The 27,351-nt window shown below is 42.2% G+C and overlaps 1 protein-coding gene across 6 annotated transcripts in view; it reads left to right on the forward strand.

The window, feature by feature from the left end:
- Nucleotides 1–27,351, forward strand: part of CHD6 (chromodomain helicase DNA binding protein 6) — a 214,176-nt gene that overhangs the window by 164,823 nt on the left and 22,002 nt on the right. For all 6 annotated transcript variants that reach the window (XM_055266598.2, XM_055266604.2, XM_055266603.2 and 3 more), the window contains 7 exons: nt 122–281; nt 3,246–3,335; nt 5,435–5,538; nt 11,329–11,458; nt 14,142–14,202; nt 25,379–25,439; nt 26,115–26,331. In XM_055266598.2, coding sequence (XP_055122573.2) covers nt 122–281; nt 3,246–3,335; nt 5,435–5,538; nt 11,329–11,458; nt 14,142–14,202; nt 25,379–25,439; nt 26,115–26,331 — 823 coding nt within the window. The remainder of the gene's footprint in view (nt 1–121; nt 282–3,245; nt 3,336–5,434; nt 5,539–11,328; nt 11,459–14,141; nt 14,203–25,378; nt 25,440–26,114; nt 26,332–27,351) is intronic.

Raw genomic sequence — 27,351 nt, forward strand, 5'->3', positions numbered from 1 at the left:
GGTCTGCCATCCAGACCACAGCCCAACTCTGTTCTAACAAACCCCAGCCCAGCTCTGTTCTAAAACCCGTGTGTAACCCCCATTGGCTATCCATTTGCCCTATGCTGTCTTTCTGTTTCAGGCTTGTCTGCCCCAGTCCCCAGAGGGAGGAAGGGGAAGAAGACGAAGAACCAGCTACTAATCCCAGAGCTAAAGGATGCAGATTGGCTAGCCACCTGCAACCCCGAGGTGGTCTTGCATGATGATGGCTATAAGAAACACCTCAAACAGCACTGCAACAAGTAAGTGTGCCTCCTCCCCATACCCTGGTGGCAGCCCGGCTCAGACTGCTTCGATTCCTGGGAACCCCACAGGGAGACCACTTCATGCTCTTATGCTACTTCCATACAAAGTCTAGAAAGACAGGATGTGTTATCTGTGGTCTAAGCTGGCTCAGAATTCATGTTACAGCTCCTGTAACTCCTTTAACAGTACCTCTGCTCTCCCACAGAACCTGGCCCCTCTGCCATTGCATTGTATATACCCCTGAGGATTTTTCTATTTTGACTCTCAAAAACCAGTCAGGTCATCCTCTGCCCCTGAGGTCACATTAACAAGGGCATAACATTGTGGCCTTGGTCGCTGCCACTCTCAGCCTCCTCTTCCAGTTTGCTGTTGCCATTCATGGCCTTCAGTTATTTGATAGGCATGCATTTGAGATAGTATGCTTTGTATCTGTAGGCTAACAGCTGGGATTGGGTGGGATGGAGACAGCAAAAAAAAAAAAAAACAGTGATTGAAAAATGAAACTTTGTTCATATGTAGTTTAGTCTTGGGGACTTAGGGCATCCAACGACAAAACAACGGCAAGTTTGCATGTGGATATTTGCACCACTGTGCAATGTATCTGACCCTTGGAAACGATCTAATTCATGTCAAGGTCATGCAAGAGTTATCTTCCCAGCATTCCTGGTAGGCAGTGTGAGGGCCTCCGGTTGCACACCTCTGGTGACCAAGAGTTTATTACCTTATAGGTTAAGAGCTTTTGCTTGGGTTTTCCCGTCTCCCTATAACATCTTCTTAATGATTTTATAGTTGTTGGGTTGTGGGATGTTTTGTTTTTTTTTTCTTTTACAGATAAAGTATAATCCTTTCCCTTGATCACCTCAAATATTTGAAGATAAGTCTCATGCCCAATACTGTAATAAAAACTATTGTACACAGAAGTACAAGCTCTTCAGAGACAGCAGTAAGCCCTCAAAGTGTTGTTACTATTAGTACTATATTATTTTAGCTGTGAAATTGTCATCAAAAGAACCTTTAAAAAGTTAAAAAGCACTGTTTCAAATCTAAGCTAAAAGGAGACAGGATAATGGTTATCCACTGGGGGTGGGATAGTAACTGTAAGGGAATACCAAGGGGACTTAAGGGAAAATATTCTGCTTCCTGATCTGGATGCTGAATACACATGTATGTTTTGTTTGTAGGAATTCATTAAGCTATACATGTTTGCAGTGTGCACGTTATGGAAGTATATTTCACATCAGTAAAATACTTTTAAAAAGAAAAAAGGATATGTCGCCACCCAAAATATTAATGGATTGTTTTCTTTGGCTAAACCAAGGGTGTTAAAAACCCGCGGCAGCTGTGTGTCCCTTTGAGTTCAGACACCAGCTTGGAGGAGGGGGCTGGGTATAAGGAATTGTCCATCCGTCCTCTGAATTGATGTCCCTTCCATTTGGAGGAGAATTGAATACTATTGGCTTTAAATTCTGTTCTCTCATGCAGCATATATTGTCAGACATCAACACATTTGTTTCTCTTTATAGAAATGGAAACAGCTCTCCCTGTCTTAGGGAGACAGACATTTTCTGGAAAGCCCTACTCTAATTGAGCTAAGTCTTAGCAGGCAGGACTCTGACATTCTGTTCCAGTTTTTACTAAGGAGGCTGTCAGCTACGACCATCTACAAATTAAGGATTGGCAGTGGTTGTAAATTTTTAAGAGTTCTTAGGCTTTAAAAATAAATAAATAAACAGATTGGGTGCAGTGGCTCACGCCTATAATCCTAGCACTTTGGGAGGCCGGGGCAGGTGAATCACCTGAGGTCAGGAGTTCAAGACCAGCCTGGCCAACATGGTGAAACCCCATCTCTACTAAAAATATAAAAAATTAGCCAGATGTGGTGGCAGGCACCTGTAATCCCAGCTACTCTGGAGGCTGAGGCAGGAGAACCGCTTGAACCTAGGAGGGGGAGGTTACAGTGAGCCAAGATCGTGGCATTGCACTCCAGCCTGGGCGACAAGAGCAAAACTCCATCTCAAAAAAAAAAAATTATCTCAGAATTATTTGAGTTGATTGGCAGCTGAGATGAGAAATGTTATACCAGAGATAATAAGGGTTCTTTCCAATCTATAAGTTCTAACTTTGTGTGTTTCCACCTACAACTTGAGCCCACAGTGGCACTTTCTACCCAGATCTAATAGATAGAAATTATGCTTTCTCAGAGGCCTTACCCCTTTGTCATAGTCCAGTTTCTGCTGCCATAACAGAATACCACACACTGGGTATTGGCTCATGACTCTGCAGGCCGGGATGCCCAAGAGCATGATACTGGCTTGTGGGCAAGGGTCATCCGATGGCGAAAGGCATTACTTTTGTTATATACCTATAGCACCCGGCATGATGCAGAGCATATAGTAGTTGCCCAACAGATACTTGCTTAATTGCTTTGTCTGAGACATGTTTGATGCATTCCCGTGGAGCCTGAGTGTGATCCATACAGAATAAAACTGAATTGAGTATCTCAGAAGAGAAGACATACTGCCATGAAAAATAGACACTTGCCTTTATTCATTTATTCGTTTAACTGTGTACAAGTGAAACTGTTTGAAAGCACCACTGTTCACCCTACTCACTCTTCAGTAGCTGGCCTCTCGGAAGCCACCTCTGCCTAAGAGGTCACTGTGGCCACATGGAAGGGGTGAGTACTCTTAAAGATGAGAAGAGCTGTCTGTTCCTGCTGCCCCCTGTGGCTCACAGGATGATCTAACAGATAACTGATGTGGTCATTTTTTTTTGTAAAATGGGAATGATCATAATAATGTCTGCCATAATGTTTTGTTTTTCTAGTGCCTTATCTTCTATTACTTCATAATATTAACTACATGGGAATGCCTAGAATTTCCCAGTGTTAACTTGGGGATGTGGTTCACAGACAGTTATGGGTTCTGATTTGTTTGCATTAATGTGTTCACCTTTCATAGAGTACTTTTGCGAGTCCGGATGCTGTACTACCTAAAAGCTGAAATACTGGGAGAAGCAGCTGAGAAAGCATTTGAAGGATCTCCTGCCAGGTAAAACAAATGAAACTTAACATATCAACGTTAAAGAATTGACATAAAATGCCTATTCATGGAGCTGGCCAAACTTGCCTGTGCTTAAAGAGGCCCATGTTCCTCCTACCCCCTGCCCAGGACCAGTGACCCAGATGGGAGAACAGGCAAGTAGAATAAGGACAATTCATCAGGTCATCTACAAATAAAATAAAGGAGAAAACCATTTCTTAGAAACCTAGCTTTTGGTGAGTTAGTTCATTTTATTTCCCTCAAAAGTGTTATAAATTTTCTTTTAAAACAGTCATTTACTGTAGAATGAGTATCGGTTACTGATCTGACATGTATAGACTGGAAGTTTTACCCACCATCCCATTCTTTGCCTTAGTACTCATATACATATTTCCTTTATTTGCTAATCATATTAATAATATGTGCGGCCTATTAGTTTTGTTGCATGTTAGTTTTGCAAATTAGTGTTTGGGAAGCTGTAGAATCCTGTGGGAGTATCCCAAGATTTCCAAGATTTCCAAGATTGAGGCTACCAGGTCTCAGCTTCCACTTAATAAAGCTGTCAGAAAGTCCCAGTTTATAAATGGGATCACCAGGTGCAGTTTGCTAGCCCTGTGCACACCTGTCATTCCTAGAGAATACCAAGAGTGCTGATACTTGGACTTTGTGTTGAGATTACCTGGGACTGTGGTTTCTTCTTTCTCTTGCTTTCCGTTGAGCAATGCTAGTGTCTTTAGAGGTCATAGGAGCACTAAAGTAAGAGAGAGGGACATAGACAACCCGACCCATGGGGCAACTTGTAATCAGAGCCAGGCTCCTCAGCAACTTTTATCACTTTCCATGCCTTTCAGAGTCACTATTGTAATTTCCAGCAGGGATGGGGAGGTTGTGTGTTTGGTAGACAGGTTCAATTTGAGTCCTATAAATGCAGCAGAATTCCACCTGATAATATCCATCAAGTGTTACCTGGCAGAAGTACTCTGAACTTACCGCTGTCATGTGTAGGAAGTCATAGGTGGTAGCTAGGTAGAACACAGAGAGAGTAAGTCCGCTGCCCACCCTTTTCCTTCCTCTGCATTCCTCTATCTCTTACTGCTGGCTGTTCAGGTTGAATACCTTCTTGTGGAGAAGTTGCCATGAGGCATGAACAGCAGTTCATCCCATAAAAGTCATTCAGCCATGGCACTTGGCAGGCAGAGCCATGGATCCCTGGAAAGGTGGGGGTCAGGAAACACTATCCCCACAGAGGGAGCTGGGCCTAGTAGGGAGCATTCAGTCCTGTATCACAGTAAGAGTCTGACGGAAGAAGAAACTCCAGAGGCAGCTGGAGGGGGAGGGAGAAGCCATCCAGGTGCATGCTATTCCCTAAACCTCAAAGCCTTAAAGAGTGAGGACTGTACTCAGATGAATGAAGACAGTGAACTCAGGGTTTATGTGAGCTCTCCAAACATGTACAGAAACTCAGAGAGGGGCTAACACCTGCATGTCTGTGCCCTAGGGTGAGTTATGTGCATCCCTTTGGCCAGGAGCAATGCAGTTTTTGATCAATTTTGATCTAATAGACCACTGCCAGGAGGTGCCACCTGTTATGGCACTTAGCCTCTGAAAGGCCCTCCTTTTCCAGTGTGGACTCTTGTTCTTAAATGGTGCGTAAGATCTCTACTTGTTGAGGCAACATACTGAGCCACGATGATTTGGGCACTATTTTAAACATACAATCATGTATGAATTCAACTGTTGGGGAAGCTCTACCTTCAGATGTCCAATGTATCAATGGCCTTTGCTGTGGTTCACATAAGGTGCACATTAGAACTCTATACATATGGATCCCAAGATGCCACCCTGGACCAACTGACATTGGGTTCTCCAAGAGGTGCTTCAAGACTGTGTCAGTCTATCAAAGGTAGAGCTGGAAATCAAGTACTTAATGCTTAAATCACTCGCTAAGTGATTCTCATGCTAAGCCCTGGTTGAGAAACAATGACCCATGGCCTTCCTAACCCTTTTGTTTATTGTTACTTTAGCATCTCAGCCATGCCAGTGGCCTAATACCAGGGTTGGACCAGTAGCTTTTGTGTTGTTTTGAGTCTACGCCCTTCCTTCCCTAGGGAGCTGGATGTACCTCTGCCCGACATCGACTACATGGAGATCCCAGTGGATTGGTGGGATGCTGAAGCTGATAAGTCCCTTCTCATTGGCGTGTTCAAGCATGGTGTGTATTTCTCTGAAGGCGTTCCCTTCTGGATCAGTGTCCCCCAGGAAGGATGAGTTCAGCCCCTCCGACTAAGCTTGGCATGTTCCTGCAAAACTCCATCATTCCGTTACCCATTCATCTTAAAAAGTAGAGCTTCACCACTGCCCCCTTGGAATTTCCACCAGATGAATGTATGGCTCACAATAATACTTCGAATATTATATTATTGAGGAACATTCAGGCCACAAAGAACCTGTTTGGTATATGTCTTCCTCCCTTGCCTGTCCATGCTGTCGGATATGGGACTGCCTCTAATAGTCCCAATGCCTGGCACATAGTAGGCATGTTGAATGAAGGAGTAAATAAATGGCGGGAAATGCTAAGTTTCAGCGTTTCATATATATGCAGAATTATAAGGTCATTCTAGATAATCTGCATCTTCCTAGTGTGTATCTTTTACTCCATTGGCATTTTAAAAACTAAGCATAGAAGATAGCATAGACTGTCTTTTTAAAAATGTGGTAATTGAGCCACTAAAGGGGACTGAGAGGTTCTTTAAACACTTGGAAAAACTGAAGTGCTCCCTTTCTTCTGGCAGTGTTTGAAACAACTGCCCTTGCTTTCAGCCAACTGCCAGCCATTAAAATGAATGATGAAAGTGTCAAGTGATAGTCACCCATAGTATGCCTGATACACACTTTTCCTGCCAGGTGAATCGACAGAAATTTTAAAATGAGGAGCAAGGTTTAAAGTGAAAACTGTTAGGTATACCTGGCTTTAGCTGTCAACTCCACTACTTACTAAATGTGTGACACTGGGCAAGTCATAAGCTTCTCTGACTTATTTTCTCACTTGTACAATGGAGGAGGTATAGTATCAAAACAGCCTACCTAGGGGTTGTTTAAATATTACATTAAATGTAAACCACCTAGAACAGTGCTTGGTACATAATAGGTGCTGGGTGCTATTCCACTCTCCCATATTACTCTGCCTTTGGAAGATTGTTAACTTTCTAATGCGTATTCTTTAAAGGGAATTCTTCAACTTTTACAGGCTAACCAGCTATATTTAAGTAACAACCATGCCTATACATATTTTAATTTGGAATCCACTCAAAACTTGGATACTGGTATTGAGAATGCAGGCTTCAGGTGGTGCAGTGCTGCTGAGAACCCTTTGTCAAACTGCCAGGGTTAGACTAAAGTGGTGCTGTCCAGTAGAACTACATGCGATGATAGAAATGCCATAATTCTGCACTGTCTACTGTGGAAGCCACTAGCCCTGTGTGGCTGTTGAGCACTTAAAATGTGACTAATGTAACTGAGCAAGTGTATTTTTATGTACTTTTAATTAATTTAAATTTAAATAGCCCCATGTAGCTAGTGGCTCCTCTGTTGGACAGTGCAGGGATAGAACTCAGCTCCAAAGTAGAAAGAAGTGTGTGATCTCTCTGTTAGTCACAAGGTACCACAGTGCAACCCAGACTTGGTTTAACCTAGTTTTGGAAGGACCCCAGAAGACAACAGGCTGCTAAAGGCAGCCAGATTCCAGAGCATCTGAATTTGGTTTGTGGGGGAAGGCCTAGTGACCCTGAGTCTCATTTCAGTGGTGGTTTTAGGGCACATTGCCAAGTCCCTGCATGGCAACAGCATGCTGTGAAAAGAGAACACATCTTGGCCGGGTGCGGTGGCTCAAGCCTGTAATCCCAGCACTTTGGGAGGCCGAGGCGGGCGGATCACGAGGTCAGGAGATCAAGACCGTCCTGGCTAACACAGTGAAACCCTGTCTCTACTAAAAATACAAAAAATTAGCCAGGCGAGATGGCGGGTGCCTGTAGTCAGTCCCAGCTACTCGGGAGGCTGAGGCAGGAGAATAGTGTAAACCCGGGGGGGGCGGAGCCTGCAGTGAGCCGAGATCACGCCACTGCACTCCAGCCTGGGCGACAGCGAGACTCTGTCTCAAAAAAAAAAAAAAGAAAAGAACACATCTGAAGTCCCAGAAGTATGGCAGGTAGAATTTACATGCTGCTACTTCTTCCTCCCCCACCCCAACACACCCACCATAGACATACAGAAAACCAAGGTGGATCAGGACTTGGAAGAAATAAGGGAAGTCCCTAAATGCAGAAGTCATTTAAAGCCAGAACTGAAAGCTTAGGGGCCAGTATGACAGTGGACCAGAAGGACTGGGTTTTTAATACCCACAGAAATGGAAAACATGGCCTTGAAAGGGCTGCCCCTCCAGGAAAGGGAAGCAAGAAAAAGCTCTCTGGTCCAAGAAAGCAGAGCTAAAGAAACAGATCCCTGAGAGATAAAGATATGAAGACATGAAAGAGAAGATGAGACTTAGAGGACAGAGTGAGGTTGACATCCAAGAGGTGAAACAAGACATGCCCAGAAAATACTAACAATAACCCGGTAAGGCAAATCAATATCACACACAGTCTGTGAGGCAAAAAGCATAATTTGGAAGAAAGGGGGTCATTACACAATGATGATAGATACAACTCACCAGGAAGATATAATTAATAATTCTCATGCAAAGGACATAGCCTTAGAATGTGTAAAAGTGGACAGGAATCTAAGGAGGTCCAAGACGCCTTCTCACCTGGAAAAGACAGGTTATTATTGGTGCCCTACCTTCTAGTTTCCTAATCCCTAATCACGGTTCAGGGTATTGGGATTAATCAGTTGATCTCTTAGTCTCATATTGGAGATAGAGTCAGCCCAGATGATACATAAGGTCGCTCCCAAACTCTTCTGCTCGTTGAAGTAGTTTTGGGGAGTATAAATTAATTTGTGTTTCCTGATCACACGTGGGAGATGTTAAGATGACGCTTCACCACTCAATTCCATTCAGATTCTCACAGATTGTCAGTTGAGGTGAACTTGGAATTTACAATTACAGCTGAGGGGCAGAGGCCTTGAAGGTGATTTGTGCAGTGTCTGAAGTGTCTCATTGTACAGGATGAGTTTAGCAGATAATGCTCTAAAGACAAGAGAAGAAAAAGCCTCTGTTCTCAGTGCTAGGAGACTGATCCTAAGCCATAAATGCGGACTCTGCATAGGGCCAGATCAGTTCAGTTGGATGGTTACATTGGAGTCAACTTAGATGAGGTTGGACAGATGCCTCATGGGCCCATCCTCTTTGGCACCCTCCGGAGTCCAATTCAGATCCTGCCCCTGCCTGGGTGCTGCCTATTCCATGAGCTTAGGCTTAGACCTGTCCTCATCTAGGTAACACATCTGACCACCCCTTTCTAACCTTAGCCCTCATCACAGTATAACCAAGCCCACACAACATGTCTTACTAGGTGACAGCTTCTCAGATACTCAGCAGCTCTGGAGATGTGATACTCAGCCATTTCAGAAAGCCAGTCTGTCTAGTGTTCACTTTTCAGGGATGTCATGTTAGGAAGCCCTCTCCACTTCACCTGCATTCCTTGGTTAAGTATGAGCTGTAGAGCTGCAACCATTTTCTTTGTTAAGAAACACATGACTGTTCATTGACTGAGGTTTTGTGAATCTTTTTTTTTTTTAAGAGACAGGGTCTCACTCTGTCACTCAGGTTGGAGTACAGTGGCGTGATCACAGCTCACTGTAGCCTTGAACTCCCAGGTTCAAGTGATCCGTCCACCTCAGCCTCCCAAGTAGCTGGGGCTACAGGTGCACACCGCCATGCCTGGCTAGTTTTTTGGTTTTTTTTTTTAATTTTTTGTAGAGAAGGGATCTCATATGTTGCCCAGACCAGGCTGGTCTCGAACTCCTGGACTCAAAACAATCCTCTTGCCTCAGCCCCCTAAAGTGCTGGGATTACAGGCGTGAGCCACCATGCCTGGCCTTGTGGATCTTTTAGTCCACTCCAGACACAGCCTGCTGTAACCTGTTAAATGAGATGAATATAGCCATGGATCCATCTCCAAGCTGACCCCATTAGCATTGGCTTAATTTTTGGTTGGAGCTTTAGACTGCAGCAAAAAGACTTCTGTGGCAAACCTATTCTAAATGATGCTCTTGACAGCTCAGTTGGGTTTAGTGACTGCTGCCCCTCCAAGGTAGCCTGGATCTGTGAAATTTTCCTTGACATACGGACTTTAGTATTTCTGTTGATATTCTTAGAGAGCAGCTTATAGACTAAAAGTGAAAAGAGGGAGGCAGCCGACACCCCCTCACGGGCCTGTCACGTTGCTCTTTGTCTGTATATTGCTGTTGCAGCTCCTACTGGCCTCTCTTCAGGACAGTTGTTAGGGTTTTCTAGGAAACTGAAACAGTCATTCTTCCTCACCTCCAGCTTCACAGCTAATTGAGAAATAAAAATACTGAATCTGTCTCCAGGCTTCAGATCCACACATGACAAGAGAAAGTCTATAGAATAGAAGCTTTCCCAGGTCAGGGAGGGTCCCAGCTTGCTCCATGCCTGAGCACAGAATGTGAAGGTGGTATACTCCTGAACAGTTGGCCTCCCTCAGTAGTAAGGGGACAGTAAGGGAAGGATTTCACCATCTCACCTGTCATTTAAATTACCCCTCTCTTCATGAGAAGCAGGTGGAAAAACTGGCTGGAACCTCCTTAAAAGCAGGAGTATTGGGGAAGTTTCTGTTTGATGTGAGCTGGGGCAGGAACATGGGAAAAGGGTGAGAGTGGTTCTTCTTCCTACAACAATGATTGGAAGAGAAAAGAATCTAGGCAAAACCGACTCATCTGGTCAGTTGTTTGTTGAGTCTGTACAGTGTCAGGCCCTTTGCTAGATACTGACTATATAATGATGAGCAAAAACAGATACAGGTTCTGCTCCTAGGAAGCTCACAACCTCATGAGAGACTTAGAGCAATCAAGTCATTGCCGTAAGGAATAAGTGAGTAAAGAACATAAGGCACTGCAGAGCTTCTCGTGCCAGGTACCTCATGTGGGCAGCACCTGTCATGGAGATGGCAGGAGAGCAGCGTGAAGGATACAACTGCATCAACAGTGATATGAGAACAAAAACCAAAATAGAAATGAAATACCAAACACAGTTAAATCAGGTTTGTTCCTAAGAGCCAGGCTGGTTCTCATTTACACTCAGCTCTTCCATCTCCTCTGATGGGGACTCTGCCTTTTATGTGGCCAAATGCTGTCTCATTCTAAGAGTACATTAAGTTCAATAAAATAAATCCTCACACATGGACTTTATCAAACTGAAAATCAGGGTTTTTAAAATTGTTTTGCTTCCTTTTTGAGGCCCCTCTTCTGGGTCAAAACACTGTCTGTTGTTAACTTTGGGGTGTGATGAGGAGTAATTCCAAAGCCCTGTCCAGTGTGGATTAAGATTTGTACTGAGTTTATGATACAGAGGCCACAGGTCTGTCTTAATGCAATAAACAATCATCATAGTTCTCTTTGTATTTCAGTCCTGCCATCCACATGTTGTTCACCTTTCCTTTCTAACACATGGGATAAAAATGAGCTATAAGAAAACAAGGCCCATAAAGGACGTAACAAGGTATCCAGAGTTGAGGATGGGGTAGGAAGTTGCAAAACCAGCTGACAGGAAGCAGCAAACAGAATTGTATATCTATACAATTGTCTTTTCACGGACACTGAGTATTTCTGTAAGCCATTGTTTGTTGGTCAAACACTACTCAAAGGTGTCCGCTTTAGCACCAGGATTTTTCCCTGATTGTCTTATAGGATCTCATTAATCTTAAATAAGTATTTTTTTGTGTTTGTTTTATTCTTTACTAAATAAGGAAAACAAAAAGTCTAGTGCCCAAAGCAAATATTGTGAGTTCTAACGTGACTTCTGGCATTTCTCACCACTCTTGATCAGGTTACGAAAGGTACAGTGCCATGCGAGCAGACCCAGCACTTTGCTTCCTGGAGAAAGTTGGGATGCCCGATGAGAAGTCCCTTTCTGCAGAACAGGGTGTTACGGATGGGACCTCAGACATTCCTGAAAGGTGAGAAACCACGTAAGCCAGCCCTGATGTGACATGCCATGCCACTGATCTGTGACCCCTTCCTCATACACCCAGCACTCTTTGTATCTCTTCCTCAGAGTCTGGCATCTCCCTACACCTTGCCACACTGCCGCTGTTTTCCATAATTGCTACTTTGGTTACACCCTACTCTATCTCAGACCTGCTCTTTGACTTCTAAGCACTTTGAACCAAATACAGGTTCCTGTTCCTCATGAGTTTCCCAGGCTGCCCACCTTTCTAAAAGCCTGCCCAGCTTTCTAACCATGCCCATCCCTTGTCTGGTCAGAGGATTCGTGTGGGAGTATTCAGACCTCCCATGCCTGGCAGAAAGCTAAGAACAGACATGAGTACAGCCTTCCTGACTTAGAACTACAGTTCCTCAGATGAAATTCCAGTATTGTCTAAGGATTGCATAGTCCATGAGCAAGATGGATTTAGGGGCCGCTCTTTGACAGCCATGGCATTTCAGCTTGTCCATGGATTGTGTGCAAAAAAGTATGGAAGGCATCTCCTTTGACTGATTTTTATTTACTCTTGACATAAATACATAGGAAAACTAAACAGCTAAAAATTGTAGTTCTTCAATTATATATATATTTTTGAAAACATAGCTTTTTTTTTTTTTTTTTTTTTTTTTCGAGATGGAGTCTTGCTTTGTCACCCAGGCAGGAGTGCAGTGGCGCAGTCTTGGCTCACTGCACCCTCTGCCTCCAGGTTCAAGCAGTTCTGCCTCAGCCTCCTGAGTAGCTGGAACTACAGGCACGCACCACCATGCCCAGCTGATTTTTGTATTTTTAGTAGAGACGGGGTTTCACCATGTTGGCCAGGCTGGTTTTGAACTCCTGACCTCGTGATCCACCCACCTCAGCCTCCCAAAGTGCTGAGATTACAGGCGTGAGCCACTACACCTGGCCAAAACATAGCATTTATCTCTTAGCATTTATCTCTTAGTTTCTCCCCAAAAGTAGCAGATACTGCTTTGCATTGCCCGGGACTGTGGCCAGACCTGAGAGTGTGGCACTGCCAGGAGCCCCTAACTATTTGCTCAGGCCAAGAAAAGTGTGCAGTGCATTTTCCATCTTTCCTTAACCCCTGATGAACACTTCAGCTGCCCCCAGCATGTTTCTTGAGGACAGATAACAGAGATGCATTCTGGGAGATGTTAACAAAGGCCCATATGACTGGTGATTCTCATGTTCATTCACTGATTCAGGGAAAACACTCCCTGGATGGGTGCCTGAATGTGGCATAAAGGCTATTTTTTGTGGGGTGGCTTTTCTTTCTACGGTTAAGCAGTAAAGCCAGGAGCTTATCTTGCCTCTAGGACTTGAGCATCAAGGACAAGAATATTTGGGACGGGAATATTTCAAAGGCAGTTTTTGGGGGGTTTTTGTTTGTTTGTTTGAGACGGAGTCTCACTCTTCCACCCAGGCTGGAGTGCAGTGGCATGATCTCGGCTCATTGCAGCCTCCACCTCCCGGTTTCAAGCAATTCTCCTGCCTCAGCCTCCCGAGTAGCTGGGATTACAGGCACCCACCACCACGCCTGGCTAATTTTTGTATTTTTAGTAGAGACAGGGTTTCACCATGTTGGCCAGGCTGGTCTCGAACTCCTGACCTCAGGTGATCCGCCCACCTCAGCCTCCCTAAGGGCTGGGATTACAGGTGTGAGCCACTGCACCCACCCTCGAAGTCAGTTTTTAAAAGAATCATGAAAAACAGGTAGGCATCAGCAGTAGTTAAGCTCACAAAAGAGAAGACATTAGGCAGCTGAGCTAGCATCAAGGGTCTGATGGTAACAAGGGGAAAATGGCCTTGTTAACCAGTGGCAGCAGAGCTCCCTTCCAAGCCAAGGAGTGACTTTTGCCAAATGTGATTCTGTGGGAAGATTCATCCTACTGTGACCAGGGAGTTGCAACTTTAGGCCTCATTTGATGTGCACAGCCTTCAGTTTCTAGAGTGTGTTCTTTTATCAGAGTCACATGTTCAGATGACTCTTGATGGGCAGGAATTACCTTTTTCTGAACTTGCCTGAGTAGACGTGAGGCTGGAGCCTCATGCTGCAGTCTCAGTTGAATAAAGGTCCTTGCCTGTAGAAGTGATGACTGTTTGGTGATAGTTTCTCTCATTCTCAGTGTCTCTTGAGTTCTCCCACAAGGGAGGGAAAAACTAAGACTTGGAATGCCTTCAGAAGAAGGGATCTATTGTCAGCCCTCCTTGTCTGTGGATGCAGAACTCTCAGATACAGAGGGCCGACCAAGGGTCTTGATCATCTGCCGGTATTGGTATCCCTGAGGATCTGAGAACCTATCCTCCATGGGTACGGACGGCTGACTCGGAAGTTCCACTTTATTCATGGAGGATACCTGAAATTTCAGATAGTACCAAACCCTGTATCAACTGTGTTTTCTCCTATATAAACATACCTATGATAAAGTTTAATTTATAAATTAGGGACAGTAAGAGATTAACAACAATAATAATAGAACAATTATAACAATATACGTAATAAAAGTTACGTGAATGTGATCTCTCTCTCTCTCTCACCCTGCGTCTCCCCCAAAATATCTTAGTATTTTTGGACTGTGGTCGACCAGGGTAACTAAAACTGTGGATGAGGGGGACCTAGGTAGTATGTGATGCCTTTTTTTACTTTTATTTAGAGGCAACGCAGATAAAGAAGACAATGCTGAGGACAAAGTAGATGGCCTCCAGAAACAAACGGTGAGTCAAATGTGCAGTATTGGTCATTTACACTGTCTTTCATATTAAGAAAGAAATCCCTATCTTGGTAGTGATCTGGGGGAACTTGATTACATTACTAGAGTTACATTGCATTTTCCCCAACATTTTATTATAAAAACTTAAAATATACAGACTGCAATTGCATTTTTATTCTAATTAAACTTTTTATTTTGAGATAACTATATATTTCAGAAGCAGTCACAAAATATAATACAGAAATCGCATATACCTTTTATCCAGTTTCTCCTCATAGTGGCGTCTTGCAATATTGTAGTGCAGTATCACAACCAGAATACTGATATGGATAGAGTCAAGATACAGGACATTCTCATGACCGCAAAGATTCATCCTATTGCTGTCTTATAACCACGCCCTCTTCCTTCTGCCTTCACTCCTCTTTAAATTCCTGGCAACCACTCATCTGTTCTTTATTTTTTATGATTTCGTCATTTTAAGAATGTTCTGTAAATGGAATCATACAGTATGTAAACTTTGGGGATTGGCTTTTTCATGCAGAAAAATTCCCTGGGATTCATCTAGGTGGTTTTCTGTATCAACAGTTCATTCCTTTTCACTGCTGAGTAGTATTCAGTGGTATGGAAGAACCACAGTTTGTTCAACCATTCATCCACTGAAGGACATATGGGTTGTCTCCAGTTTTTGACTATTAAGTCCTCTGTAAACATTTGCATATAGATTTTTGTGTGAACATACATTTTCATTTCTCTGGAATAAATGCCCAGGAGTGTAATTGCTGGGTCATGATAGTTACATGTTTTGTTTTTTAAGAAATTGCCAAATTGTTTTCTAGAGTGGCTGTACCATTTTACATTCCCACTAGCAGTGCATGAGAGATCCACTTTCTCTGTATTCTCCATCCACACCAACATTTGGCGTGGTCACTATTATTTTCTTGAGCCATTCTGGTAGGTGTGTAGTAATACCTTGTTGTGATTTTAATTTCCATTTCCCTGATGGCTAAATGATGTTGAAGATCTTTTATGTGTTCAATTGCCATCTGTATATCCTTTTCAGTGAAATGTTTATGTCTCTTGCCTATATTCTAATTTCATTATTTTAGTGTTGATTTTCTAGAGTTCTTTATATATTCTAGATAACTAGTCTTTTGTCAGATACGTAGTTTGCAAGTATTTTCTCCCACCCTGTAAGTGTCTCTTTTTAGGGAGGATCCCTTGAGCCCAGGAGTTCAAGACTAGCCTGGGCAACATGGTGAGACCTTGTCTCTACAAAAAATTAAAAAAAAAAAAAAAAAAAAAAAAATTGAAAATCAGTTTGGCGTATTTGTGGGTTCTATTTCTGAGTTCTCTGCTCTTTTCCATTTATCTATTTGTCTTTTCCTCTGCCAGTAGCACATAATCTTGAGTGCCGTAGCAATACCGTAAGTTTTAAAATTTGATAGATTGATACCTCCCACTTTTTTCTTCTTTTTCAGAATTGTTTTTGCTTTTCTTGTTCCTTTGCCTTTCCATATAAATGTTAGAATAATCTTATCCACAGAAACTGTTGCTGGGATTTTGATAGGCATTGCTTTAAACCTTTATATCTCTTTGGGGAAAATTGACATCGTCATTGAGTTTTTACAGTACTGAATCTTACTGTATACCTCTGTATTTACTTTTTTTTTTTTTTTTTTTGACTCAGGGTCTCACTCTTTCACCTAGACTGGAGTGTGGTGATGCAATCATAGCTCACTAAAGCCTCCACCTCCCAGGCTTAAGTGATGCTCCCAGCTCAGCCTTCCAAGTAGTAGGGACCACAGGTACATACCACCACACCTAGCTAATTTTTTCTATTTTTCTATTTTTGTAGAGACAGGGTCTTGCTATGTTGCCCAGGCTAGTATTGAACTCCTGGGTTCAAGCAATCCTCCCTCCCCGGCCTCCCAAAGAGCTGGAATTACAGGCATGAGCCATTGTGTCCAGCCCTTTTCTAGGTTTTTGAGGTGGGAGTTTCTATATTATTGATTTGAAACTTTTCTGCTTGTCTAACATATGCATTTAGTGCTATAAATTTCCCTCAGCATTGCTTTAGTTATGTTTCATTAATTTTGTGTTGTATTTTCACTTTCATTCAGTTTAATGTATTTTTTTTTTAATTTCCCTTGAGACTTTCCATGAATTATTTAGGTGTTTATTATTTAGTGTCCAAGTGTTTGGAGATTTCCCCATTACCTTGCTGTTATTGATCTCCAGGTTGATTCTGTTATAATCAGAGGACACATTCTATATGATTTCAGTTGTTTTAAATTTGTTAAGTTTGTTTTATGGCCCAGTATATGGTATATCTTGGTATATGTTCATGGGCACTTGAAAAGAATATGCTTTTGGTTTTGTTGGATGCTGTATTTCATAAATGTTGACTAGGTCCTGTTGGTCAGTGATGTTGTTGAGTTTTTCTGTATCCTTGCTGATTATCTGTCTAGTCGTTTCATCAGTTGTTGAGAGAAGAATATTGAAGCCTCCAACTGTAAGTGTGGATTTATTTATTTCTCCTTTCAGTTCTGTCAGTTTTTGCTTCATATATTTTGCAGCTCTGGTTGGTGCAAACACATTTAGAATTATATGTTCTTGCCGGGCGCGGTGACTCATGCCTGTAGTCCCAGCACTTTGGGAGGCCAAAGAAGGCAGATCGCTGGAGGCCACGGGTTTGAGACCAGCCTGACCAACATGGTGAAACCTCATCTCTATGAAAAATACAAAATTAGTCAGGTGTGGTGGCGCATGCCTGTAATCCCAGCTACTCAGGAAGCTGAGGCATGAGAACCACTTGAACCCGGGAGGCAGAGGTTGCAGCGAGCCATGATCACACCACTGTACTCCAGCCTGGGCAACAGAGCGAGATTCTGTCTCAAAAAAATGTATAGAGAGAATTACATGTTCTTGGCAGATTGACCCTGTTATCATTATATAATGTCTTCCCTTGACTCTGGTAATTTTCTTTGCTCTGAAGTGTACTTTATCTGATAAATTAATATGGCTACTTTCCCTTGATTAATGTTTGCATAAATGTAACTTTTTTATTCTTTTACTTTCAACCTGCCTTTATTGTATTTGAAGTGAGTTTCCTATAGATAGCATACAGGTAGATCATAATCTTTAATATGCTCTGCCAGTCTCTGTCTTCTAGTTGGTATTATTCAGACCATTTACACTTAATGTAATTATTGATACATTAAAGCTTAAGCCTGTCATTTTATTGTCTTCCCTTTTTTTCCCTGATTTTTTATTTTTCCTGCCTTCCTCTGGTTTACATGAGTATTTTGTATGATTTTATTCTGATTTATCTATATTTTTGTGGCTTTTTAATGCTTCTAGATGTTTCATATATTTATATGTAATGTATCACAGTCTACTAATACTATCATTTTATCAGCTTAAGTGAAGTATAGAAACCTTACTTCCATTTTTGTTCCTTTACCCCCTTCCATTTATAATATAGTTGTCTTAACCATTTCTTATCAGGTAATGTTAAAATTTTTGCCTCAACTGTCAGACATTACTTAGAAAACTCAAGACGAGAAGGAAAGTATGCTATATTTACCCATTTTTTTTTACTGTGTTCTTTTTCTTCCTGGTGTTCCAAGGTTCCTTCTTTTATTGTTTTCTTTCTTTTTAGAGAACTCTCTTTAGCTATTCTTTTAAGGTAGTCTAGAGAACTGTCAGACAGTTCTCTTAGTTTTTCTTCATCTGAGAATGTCCTAATATCCTTAGTTTTTCTCATCTGAGAATGTCTTAATATCCCCTTTATCCCCAAAGGATATTTTCACCAAATGGAGGATTTCTGGGTTGATAGTTCTTTTCTTTCAACTCTTAATGTTCTGCCGCTTCCTTCTGGCCTCCATGGTTTCTGATGAGAAATCTGTCATTCAAGCAATTTTTCCCCTATTGGTAATGGGTCTTTTCTCTCTTGATGCTTTCAAGATTTTTTTTTTTGTCTTTAATTTTCAGAAGGTTATGATTTTATGTGTTTATGGATTTCTGTGAGTTTACCCTATTTGGAATTCACTCATCTTCTTAAAACTGATTTCTGTCTTTTACTAAATGTGAAGCATTTTCAGCCGTGATTTCTTCAAGTATTTCTTCTGCCCTGTCCTCTTTCTCCTCGCCTTCTGGGAAGCCAATAAAATGAAAATTAGATCTTTTGTTATAGACCTGTGGGTCTCTAAGGCTCTGTCCATTTTTTTTTTTTCTGTTATTCACATTGGGTACTTTCCATTTTTCTGTCTTTAAGGTCACTGATTATTTTCCTCCTCCATTCTGCTGTTGAGTCTTCTGTTGAGGGTTTTGGGTTTTCATTTTTGGTTTTGGTTTTTGTTCCAGTTTATTGTACTTTTCAAACCTAAAATTTCCCTTTGAATCCAAATATTATTTGGATCTTTGTTTCTTTGCTGAAACTTTCTGTTTCTTTCATTTGTGGCAAGCATGTTCAGAATGGCTCACTGATGACTGTTAAATTCTTATGTCAGATCATTCTAAGATCTTTCCTCTCAGCATTGGCCTCTTTTGTCTTTTTTTCATTCAGTTTGAGGTCTTCTTGGTTCTTGGTATGTGATTTTTTATTGGAACCTGGACATTTTGGACATTATATTGTGAGACTCTGGGTCTTATTTAAACGTTCTCTTTCAGCACCTTTCTTGGCAGGGGAACAGAGGTAGGGGGGGCACCTTGTTTCTGTGAGGTGGAAGCAAAAATTCATATTCTCAGTCTGCTCCCATTAACCCCTAAAGGGGAAGTTTCTCATTACTTTCAGCAGGGATGGAAGTTTAGCTCCACCATGGGTAGGGGTGGGGAACCTCATTACTACCTGTCAGGGTTGAAAGTCCTGACTTCCTGCTTAGCTTTTTCTGATACCAGCCCAGCCAGGGAATGGGGTACCCTGTTACCACCTGGAAAAAGTAGAAGTCTAAGCTCGCACTCAGCCGTTGTTGCCATGGGTAGAGTTGAGACACAGTTTCTTCTGCATTGTTGGGCTGGGGTATAGCAGTTATTGTCTTAATATTTTCTGTGTCCCTAACCTGCTAACCTGCCTCTTCCTAGTCCTTAACTAGAGAGAGCAGGAAGCAGCCTTGCTTCTTTTTTTTTTTTTTTTTTTTTTTTTTTGAGATGGAGTTTTACTCTCATTGCCCAGGCTGGAGTGCAATGGCATGATCTTGGCTTCCTGCAATCTCCGCCTCCCAGCTTCAAGTGATTCTCCTGCCTCAGCCTCCCAAGTAGCTGGGACTACAGGCATGTGCCACCATGCCCAGCTAATATTTTGTATTTTTAGTAGAGACAGAGTTTCACCATGTTGGCCAGGCTGGTCTCAAACTCCTGACCTCAGGTGATCCACCAGCCTCGGCCTCCCAAAGTGCTGGGGTTACAGGCGTGAGCCACTGCGCCTGGAAGGTTTCTTTTGAGGGCCTTTTTCGTCTGCCTCCTTTGCCATTTCCAGGTAGCCCGCTTCTTTACCTCCAAATCTAGGATATATGAAGCCAAAAAAAAAAAAAACAGCATTTTTTTCAGCATGTCATTCCTTGGGTCCTGAGGTCTCTAGTTTGTCCTTTCTTTTTTTCACCTTTCAGAGTTTTCTTATGCTTGTTTCATATTTAATATCTAGAGGGTTTGATTGTACTTAAAGAATAGGGAAATGCATCCCAGAAGCGGCAGTCTGTATTGCATTTTTAAAATGAGTTTCTGAGATTTTGCATAAGCAGACTGAAACCTTACCTGGGCCCCAGCACCGTATGACCAAATTTTCTCTAGCACTGAGTAATAGAGAGAATGTTATGGATTCTGGATCCCAGAAGTTACTGTAGCATTGTCCCCAAGTGACTCCCCTGTGAGGGTCCTCCCTCTTCTTCTCCTGATCACTACCCAAAAATTATCCATTATTTTCCATTCTCTTCTGTTGATTCTAGCTTGCAGAACGTATGGTATTTATTTACTTTGGCCTCCATCAGCTCTGATCCCTGTAACAGTAACAGTGGCATCCCTTTCTTAAAATAGATAATTTTTCAAAGATGCATTTCCCTGTGTCCTCAAGGTTTGAGAAGCAGTGGATTGAAGCAAATCAGCATGAAGCCTCAGATCCCAGTAACATGAAGGAAGTTAGGTTCTCATCTTGACAATTCAAATCCATGTTCTGGGCCAGGCACGGTGGCTCAGGCCTGTAATCCCAGCCTTTGGGAGGCTGAGGTGGGCGGATCATGAGGTCAGAAGTTCGAGACCAGCCTGGTCAACATGGTGAAACCCCGTCTCTACTAAAAATATAAAAAATTAGCCAGGTGTGGTGGCATGCGCCTGTACTCCCAGCTACTCAGGAGGCTGAGGCAGAGGTTGCAGTGAGCCAAGATCGAGCCACCGCACTCCAGCCTGGGCGACAGAGCTAGACTTCGTCTCAAAAAAAAAAAAAAAAAAAATTCATGTTCTGCCGTTCCAGTCCGTAGTTTATATTATTTCTTTTGTCTGGAATTCGGGATGCGTTTTCCCTGTAGAAACAACTCAAATACCAAAGAAATGAACATAATACCTTATTCTCATATGGAACTTGACTCTTTTCAAACCAGTTACTCCATTTATTTTAGTTGATCCTCACCTCACCCTGTCTTCATTTGAGGGCTGAGGAAACTTTAGGCCCTCCCTGAAAGTTAAAGGACTTGACCAAATTCTCACAACCACTAGATGACAGAGCTAAGACTTGTAATTCTCTAGATATTCCAGTATTCTTTGTTGTAGTCAAGTATTCTTTTCGTAGTCCAGACAGTAGAGAGTATTTCAGGTGCGCGTTTATGCCCCTTCCTCCCAGCAGTAGCTCATATGAAGAGGCCAGCCTCTGAAAGCCACTGACATTAAACTGGACATGCTTAGCTAATCAATTAGGAGGACACTGGAGGGCCATGGCAGAATCAATAAAAATAACTTAAGTGCTCTTATATATTAGAGTTAAACTCTGGAATTACTTTTGTATTCATTTACACAATTAACACATTTATGATTTGCTCTTCATATCCTTAAAACCTGGGGTATAGAATATCATTAAAAGCAGTTGAAATGGGGAGTGGATTTCCCCAGATTCTGAGGTGGACAGACTATAAACGGATTCACATTTACTTCTAGTCCGCATGCTAAAACCACACACAAAGAGGGATGGCCGGCATCTGAGCCAGGCCCGCTGCCCACCCTGCTTCACTCTTGCTCCGTGCCTCTTGCACTGAAGACACTGTTTGGGTGTTTCTTTCTCCCAGCTCTGTCCTCAGGCAGACAGAAGCCCAAAGCATTGTATAGAAAGAGCCTGTTCATTAGGGCAGTTTCCCTGAATTCAACAGACCTGGGCATAGAAAGGCAACCATTTAGCAGATTGGTAGAGTCTTAGCATTGCAAGGAGCCCTGGCACATGCCTGAGTGGTCTCAGTGTGGCATTCCGTCTTTAGCGGGGCTGTCAGGGGGTCATTCCAGGTAGACGAGGGACTCCCAGGAGTTCATGGGGAAAACAAGAGGAACATGCCACCTTCCAAAGAAGTTTATTTTATTGTTGGATGATACTTCTTTTTACCACACCAGAAATCTGCCTCCCGGCTGGTTCCATGGGTTCCATCTAGCTTTCTTTATGGTACTACAAAGAACGAAACTTGTTTTTCCCCTCTCTGATAGAATTTTAAATTGCTGAGACCAGCTCATGACCTTAATTTCTTTAAATTTCTTTTCAGGTGAAATACCTCTAGTTCCTCTATATTTTTCCATATCATATCATATCCAGACCCTTTGCTATTCCAGCGCCTTCCAGAGCACACTGCGGTTGTTGTCCTCTTAAAATGTGGCATTCAGAGAGTCATAGAATGTTAGAATTTGAAGGGAGATTTGAAATGATCTAAGTTACAGCTTCCCCCACCCTCTGTTTTAATACCAATAGCACTTTTGATTGGCAAATCATTACAGATGTCACATGCAGCCAGATTCAGTGAACCTACAGAAACCTTCTAAAGCAGTTAATCTGAAAGTATATTTGGGTTGGAATGGTCTGGAGCCTGGAATTGTAAACAAAATCTTTCTCTATCACAGCCAGTATGTGAGGAGAGTAACACGTCTTTTAACAGAAATAGCAATAAGTAACAGCACAATTTTCATTATTGTAGTTTTGCTGTCAAAAGCATGCGTGTCCGTGCTGTGCCGCAGTTCCTACCATAGGTGGCTGTGACATCTCAGGTGCTCTCTGAACCATGAGGTCAGTGCATAAAAGGATGAAGTCATGGCCAAGAACTTGCAGGAAAATTTAATGCCTAAAATGGCCAAATTTCATTGTACAAAAAGTTTAATTAGGAACTGAACAAACACCCTCTTCTTGTGAGTTAGGAGTTTGAGGGTTCTGTGAACTCAAATACTAGTATTTGTGTATACTTTCACACTTACAAAGCATATTTCCCCATCTGTTAGGCATTATTCTTACGCCCATTGTAGAGATGAGGGGGCTCAGTTTTAATCAGCTGCAAAAAAGTCATGCAGCCAGGGGACACAAGAGTGGTATCTCCCCTGCCCTCTTCTTTTTCTACATTCTGCAATCTTTCCATAATAAAATCCTTGAATATTGTGTTAATGGCATTTGAGGTATATCTACTTTCCACCTGAAGTTTATGCCATTCTCCATTTTGCAAAAGAAGAAATGAGCTTGAGAGAGATCAAAACAACTTGCCCGAGGCCAGAGAGCAGTGGATCATGGGACTCCAAACCACGTGTGTCCTCAAGATGGAGAAATTGCATATTGTAACCAATCAGTGTGCTTTGTTGTTGACATTCTTGTCAGCACTCTGGGGCCCTTCTCTGTGAGATGATTGATTCATACCTCTTCGAAGATGAACATTTCTTTCAAGTTACTTATGTAAGCAGAAATTGAGGTAGCACACACATTAGACTACATAGTTCAGATGCAGGGCCTCTGCATGCTCAGAACTGTCACTGCTACAGCACCTCACACACTCACATTAAACGGATTATTAACTAAAAGTCTGACATCTTTTTCACTTGAGCTACTAACAAACTAGGTCTTCATTCTGTCATTTCTAGAGAGAGGAAGTACCTTCAAGAGAGGACAGGAAAGGAAAAATACTATGAATACTAAAAGCTTTCCTTACTTGAAAGTTTTGCCTAAAACTATTCATGTTTACTAACTGTACCAACAGAAATTACTAGGTGGACTGGAAGGGAAGCTAGCATTTGCTGTATGCCTGCCTCACACCAAGCTGGGAGCCTATTGTCATGGACTTGGGGTATGATGATGCCCATGTCAGCCACCACTATGTGGCAAGAAGGAACATGGTAGCTCTGGGGCCTGCCACCCGTGTTGTGTAGACTGTAGAACATTTCTCAGCTGGAAGTACTACACTTATATGTTTCAGCATTCAAAGTATCTTCACAGATACCGTGGGGATATTTAAAAGGTTCTCTCTGGCAGGAAATTATATAAGGCATAGTAGGTTGTTTTTTTAACTGCCTAAATGGTAGTATAAGATAAGATAAGATGGTATATTTAACTGCCACTTCAGAATGGTACAGTAGATCAGCCCTGGGTTTTCACTCTTCATTAACATTAGATAACAGGAGACAATTCTGGCCCAGGCAAGGGAGATTAGCTAGTGTTCCCCACTTCTGTTATAAATGTTTTCACTCTCAAAACAAATTTTCATCTAAGACTCTCTTGTCCTTTTTTAGACAGCTTGATAGTTGAAAGTGTTGGCTCTCAAATCAGATTACCTGTGTTTGAATCCCAGCTCTGCCACTTGCCAGCTGTGTGACCTTGGGCAAGTTACTGAACATTTCTAGGGCTTGTTTTCTGCATCTGTAAAATGAGCATAGTAATGGTTTTTATCTCATGAGACAGTGCTGATAACTAAGTGAGATGAGCCACGTAAAAGGTTTTGTGCAATACTTAACACACAGTTCTCCGTAATATTAGCTGTTATCACTGTTCTGCGTAAGAGAGAAATTCTTCAGAAAATGGGCTCCTGTTCTTTGCGTCGTATCAGGGGCCCAAAAGAGCATTTTGAATTTTCACTGTTGGCAGTCGTGGGTGTCTCTATTCCTACCATACTAGGTTACTGGTCTACCAGTAACATAATACACGTGTTGTGTATTCCAGGAAGTAGCAAGTAAAGGACCAGATAGTAAATATCTTGGGCTAGAAGGCCATATATGGCTTCTGTTGCATATTCTTCTTCCCTTTTTTTTCACCCTTTAAAAACGTAAGAACCATTCTTAGCTTGAGGGCCACACAGAAAGTCTGCAGGCCACAGTTTGCTGACCCTTCTCTCTGACCCTGTGCTCTAAAATAGCAAAGTCTTGAATCCTGAGGTTGTTCTGTACTGTCATTCAGGTCAAAAGATGCTAGTCAAAATATGGTAAGTTTTAGTGTTGAAATTAGAGTCCAGTTGAAAAATAGCACAGTCACTTCTGTTACCCCTCAGATTCCCACCTGAATTATATATAAGGAGTTTTTAAAGTTCCATTCCTGAGACCAAGAAGGGTTTGGAAAGGAATCCATTAAAGCCGGTTTGATACATACACCAACTTGGGCAAGCTCAGTGCTTGTGATATTACTCCAGATTCACTTAGAGCTCAAGTCATGATTTTAATTTTAAATTCCTGGAGTTTTGCACCATCAGGTTTCATGTCTGGAGCAGTAGTGTTTTATGAAAATAGTGTCTGTTGCTGTGAAGTAAGCTAACCATAATGAACACGAGCATGACACTTTTTCACAGCAAAAGAACAGAAATGCAGGCACAACCTTTGTGAAATGAAATGACAGTATTAAATTGCAAGTGACGATGGTAAGGCAAATATTTAAATTCACAACTAAAATAGTACTTGTAAAATGTAATTGCCAGAGAGAGCGTGCCAGTTCATCATTGCTCAGGCCGATTCTCTACAGGCAGAAGCATTCCACATGGTTCCAGGAAAAGAAAAAAAAAACTTATTTTAAATAAACTGCTTTCTGGCTCTTTTAAGATTGTACAGAAGTAAGCTTTATCAGGTCCTATCTTGGTCTGAGTTGTTCATGGGCAGGGGACATCTCTTATGCGTGATGCTTACTCTTTCCGTTTCAAGACTCTGAGCTGGTTTCTTCTAAGCTGCAGTTTTGCTGATGGGATGGCTTTATTTACCCCTAGGAGAGTTCCAGTGATGGAGGTGATGGCGTTTTTGGCGAAAAGAAGGATGACAGCCGGGCAGGTGAGACTATGTCCTTCTGAAGGCATAGGAAAGTAAGGTCTTAGTTTGTTAATTATCGTGGAGTTTATATGTAATTAATATGTAGTTTTTTAAAGAGGCTCTTATAAAAAGCCACGTAAGTTTGACCTTCATCAAACTCCCCTGGAGTCACACATGTAGCTTTGGTATGGCTCTGGCTTCCTCTACCTGACATTAAAATTTGAATGTGAAGTAAATGTTAACATCTTAAGTTAGAATAGGGTCTGAGAGGTAAAAACGAATTGCGATGACACCGATTTTTTTTTTTAAAGAAAGGTTGCGGGGGTTGGTTTAGTTTGGTTTGGTTTTTGAATTTTCTGAATTCAGACATGACAGGAGCTTTGGTAATTGGAAGGCCCAGGCCACAAAGGATCTGCTCATTCCTGTGCTTTAGAGCAAGGTCTTCACATAACTTCTGCCACCACAAAAAGGCACTTCTGTGTTTGAGAGATAACAGAATTGACCATAACATAAGCTGTATCTAAGGCAAAATTGCAGCCCTTCCAGCCATGCATTGCTCCTGGGCCAATTATTAAAACATAACTACTTTGAGTAAGTTATTGAGTCAGCTTTGTTTTTATTTAAACAAAACCAAAAGACAGTCACTCCTGTTTTAGTTCTGTTTGTAAATACTAATATCCTCACTGATGTTTGAAGCCCAGGATGGCTCCGACCCAGACAAATCGCCCTGGCCAGTTTCCTCCGCCCTCACAGCTCGTCTTAGACGTCTGGTCACTGTTTACCAGCGCTGCAACCGCAAGGAACTATGCCGGCCTGAAATTCTGGGACCAGGTAACCAAGGATATTGGGTTCAGGAAGAGATGTTCAGGAGAACCTCAGAAATGGACCTCATCAACAAGGAAGCCCAAAAGAGGTAAAAGCCAGTGGCCAAAGGGGCATGCTCAGCCACCCACTGGGTAAAGTTTTCAAAAGGTAAAGCTGGTAGCTTGGAGGGCGACTATATTTCTGTTCTCATGTGAAGTTAGGTTATCTCCAGAATTCATTACATTCAGCCTTCAGTTGTGATGGTGTCATGGTGACAGGAGTCTGATGAGGTCTAGGAACATCCTGTCTTTACAGTTTCCAGATTTTTATGATTTTCTAACGACACTCTTGCCTAAGTTAAACCCCAGTCTCTGGGGATGTGGTTTAGAAACACCACGATGGAATGTGTCAGACCATTTCAGACCCCCTAATTCTTTTAGTAACAAAGGGAACAGTGTGCATTGAAGCTGTCTTATTATAGCTAAATCCTTATCAAGCCTTCCAGGGCAATAAATACCGTAAAATACAAGCCCAGAAGGAAGGAATAAATTACCAACAGTGACTTGCCCATCTGAGAATTAAGCTCTAAAAGGCTTACAGAAGGCCAGCATAGGCTAGGAATGATGCCACCAGAAGGTATCAACGAAGCAGCAATTCCTTGAGTCATATCTCTCTGTCCTTCTGATGAAACATCCCATGAATTAAAAGAAGACTGCATAACAAATTTAATTACTTCTCTATACTCCTGACTTACAAAATTTGATAGTTCAGGGAATATATTTCTTCCTTCTCGCACATCCCTAAAGAGAAGAACCAGAGCCACTTCTTCCCTGCTTCTCACTCTTTCTCTAACCCCTCACCCTGTTACCCCCATGCCTAGCTAGACTCCCTCTGGATTGGAGAGCACCCTGCCCAGGAGCCCCTCTTAAAGGCTATGGTGGCATATAATTATCCACCTCCCTTAAGTCATTGACTTACTCGTATAGGATATAAAGACTAGAGGACCTTTGTGTCCCAGAGAAGGTAATTGTCATGGACAACCTACCTACATAAAACTACAAAGAAAAGCAATATGAGATGGGGAGGCAGGGGTTGTGTCACCGAAGTAGTCACTTCCCTTCGGGACACC

The sequence above is a fragment of the Symphalangus syndactylus genome, chromosome 24 (genome assembly GCF_028878055.3).
Source record: "Symphalangus syndactylus isolate Jambi chromosome 24, NHGRI_mSymSyn1-v2.1_pri, whole genome shotgun sequence".
Taxonomy (NCBI): Eukaryota; Metazoa; Chordata; class Mammalia; order Primates; family Hylobatidae; genus Symphalangus; species Symphalangus syndactylus.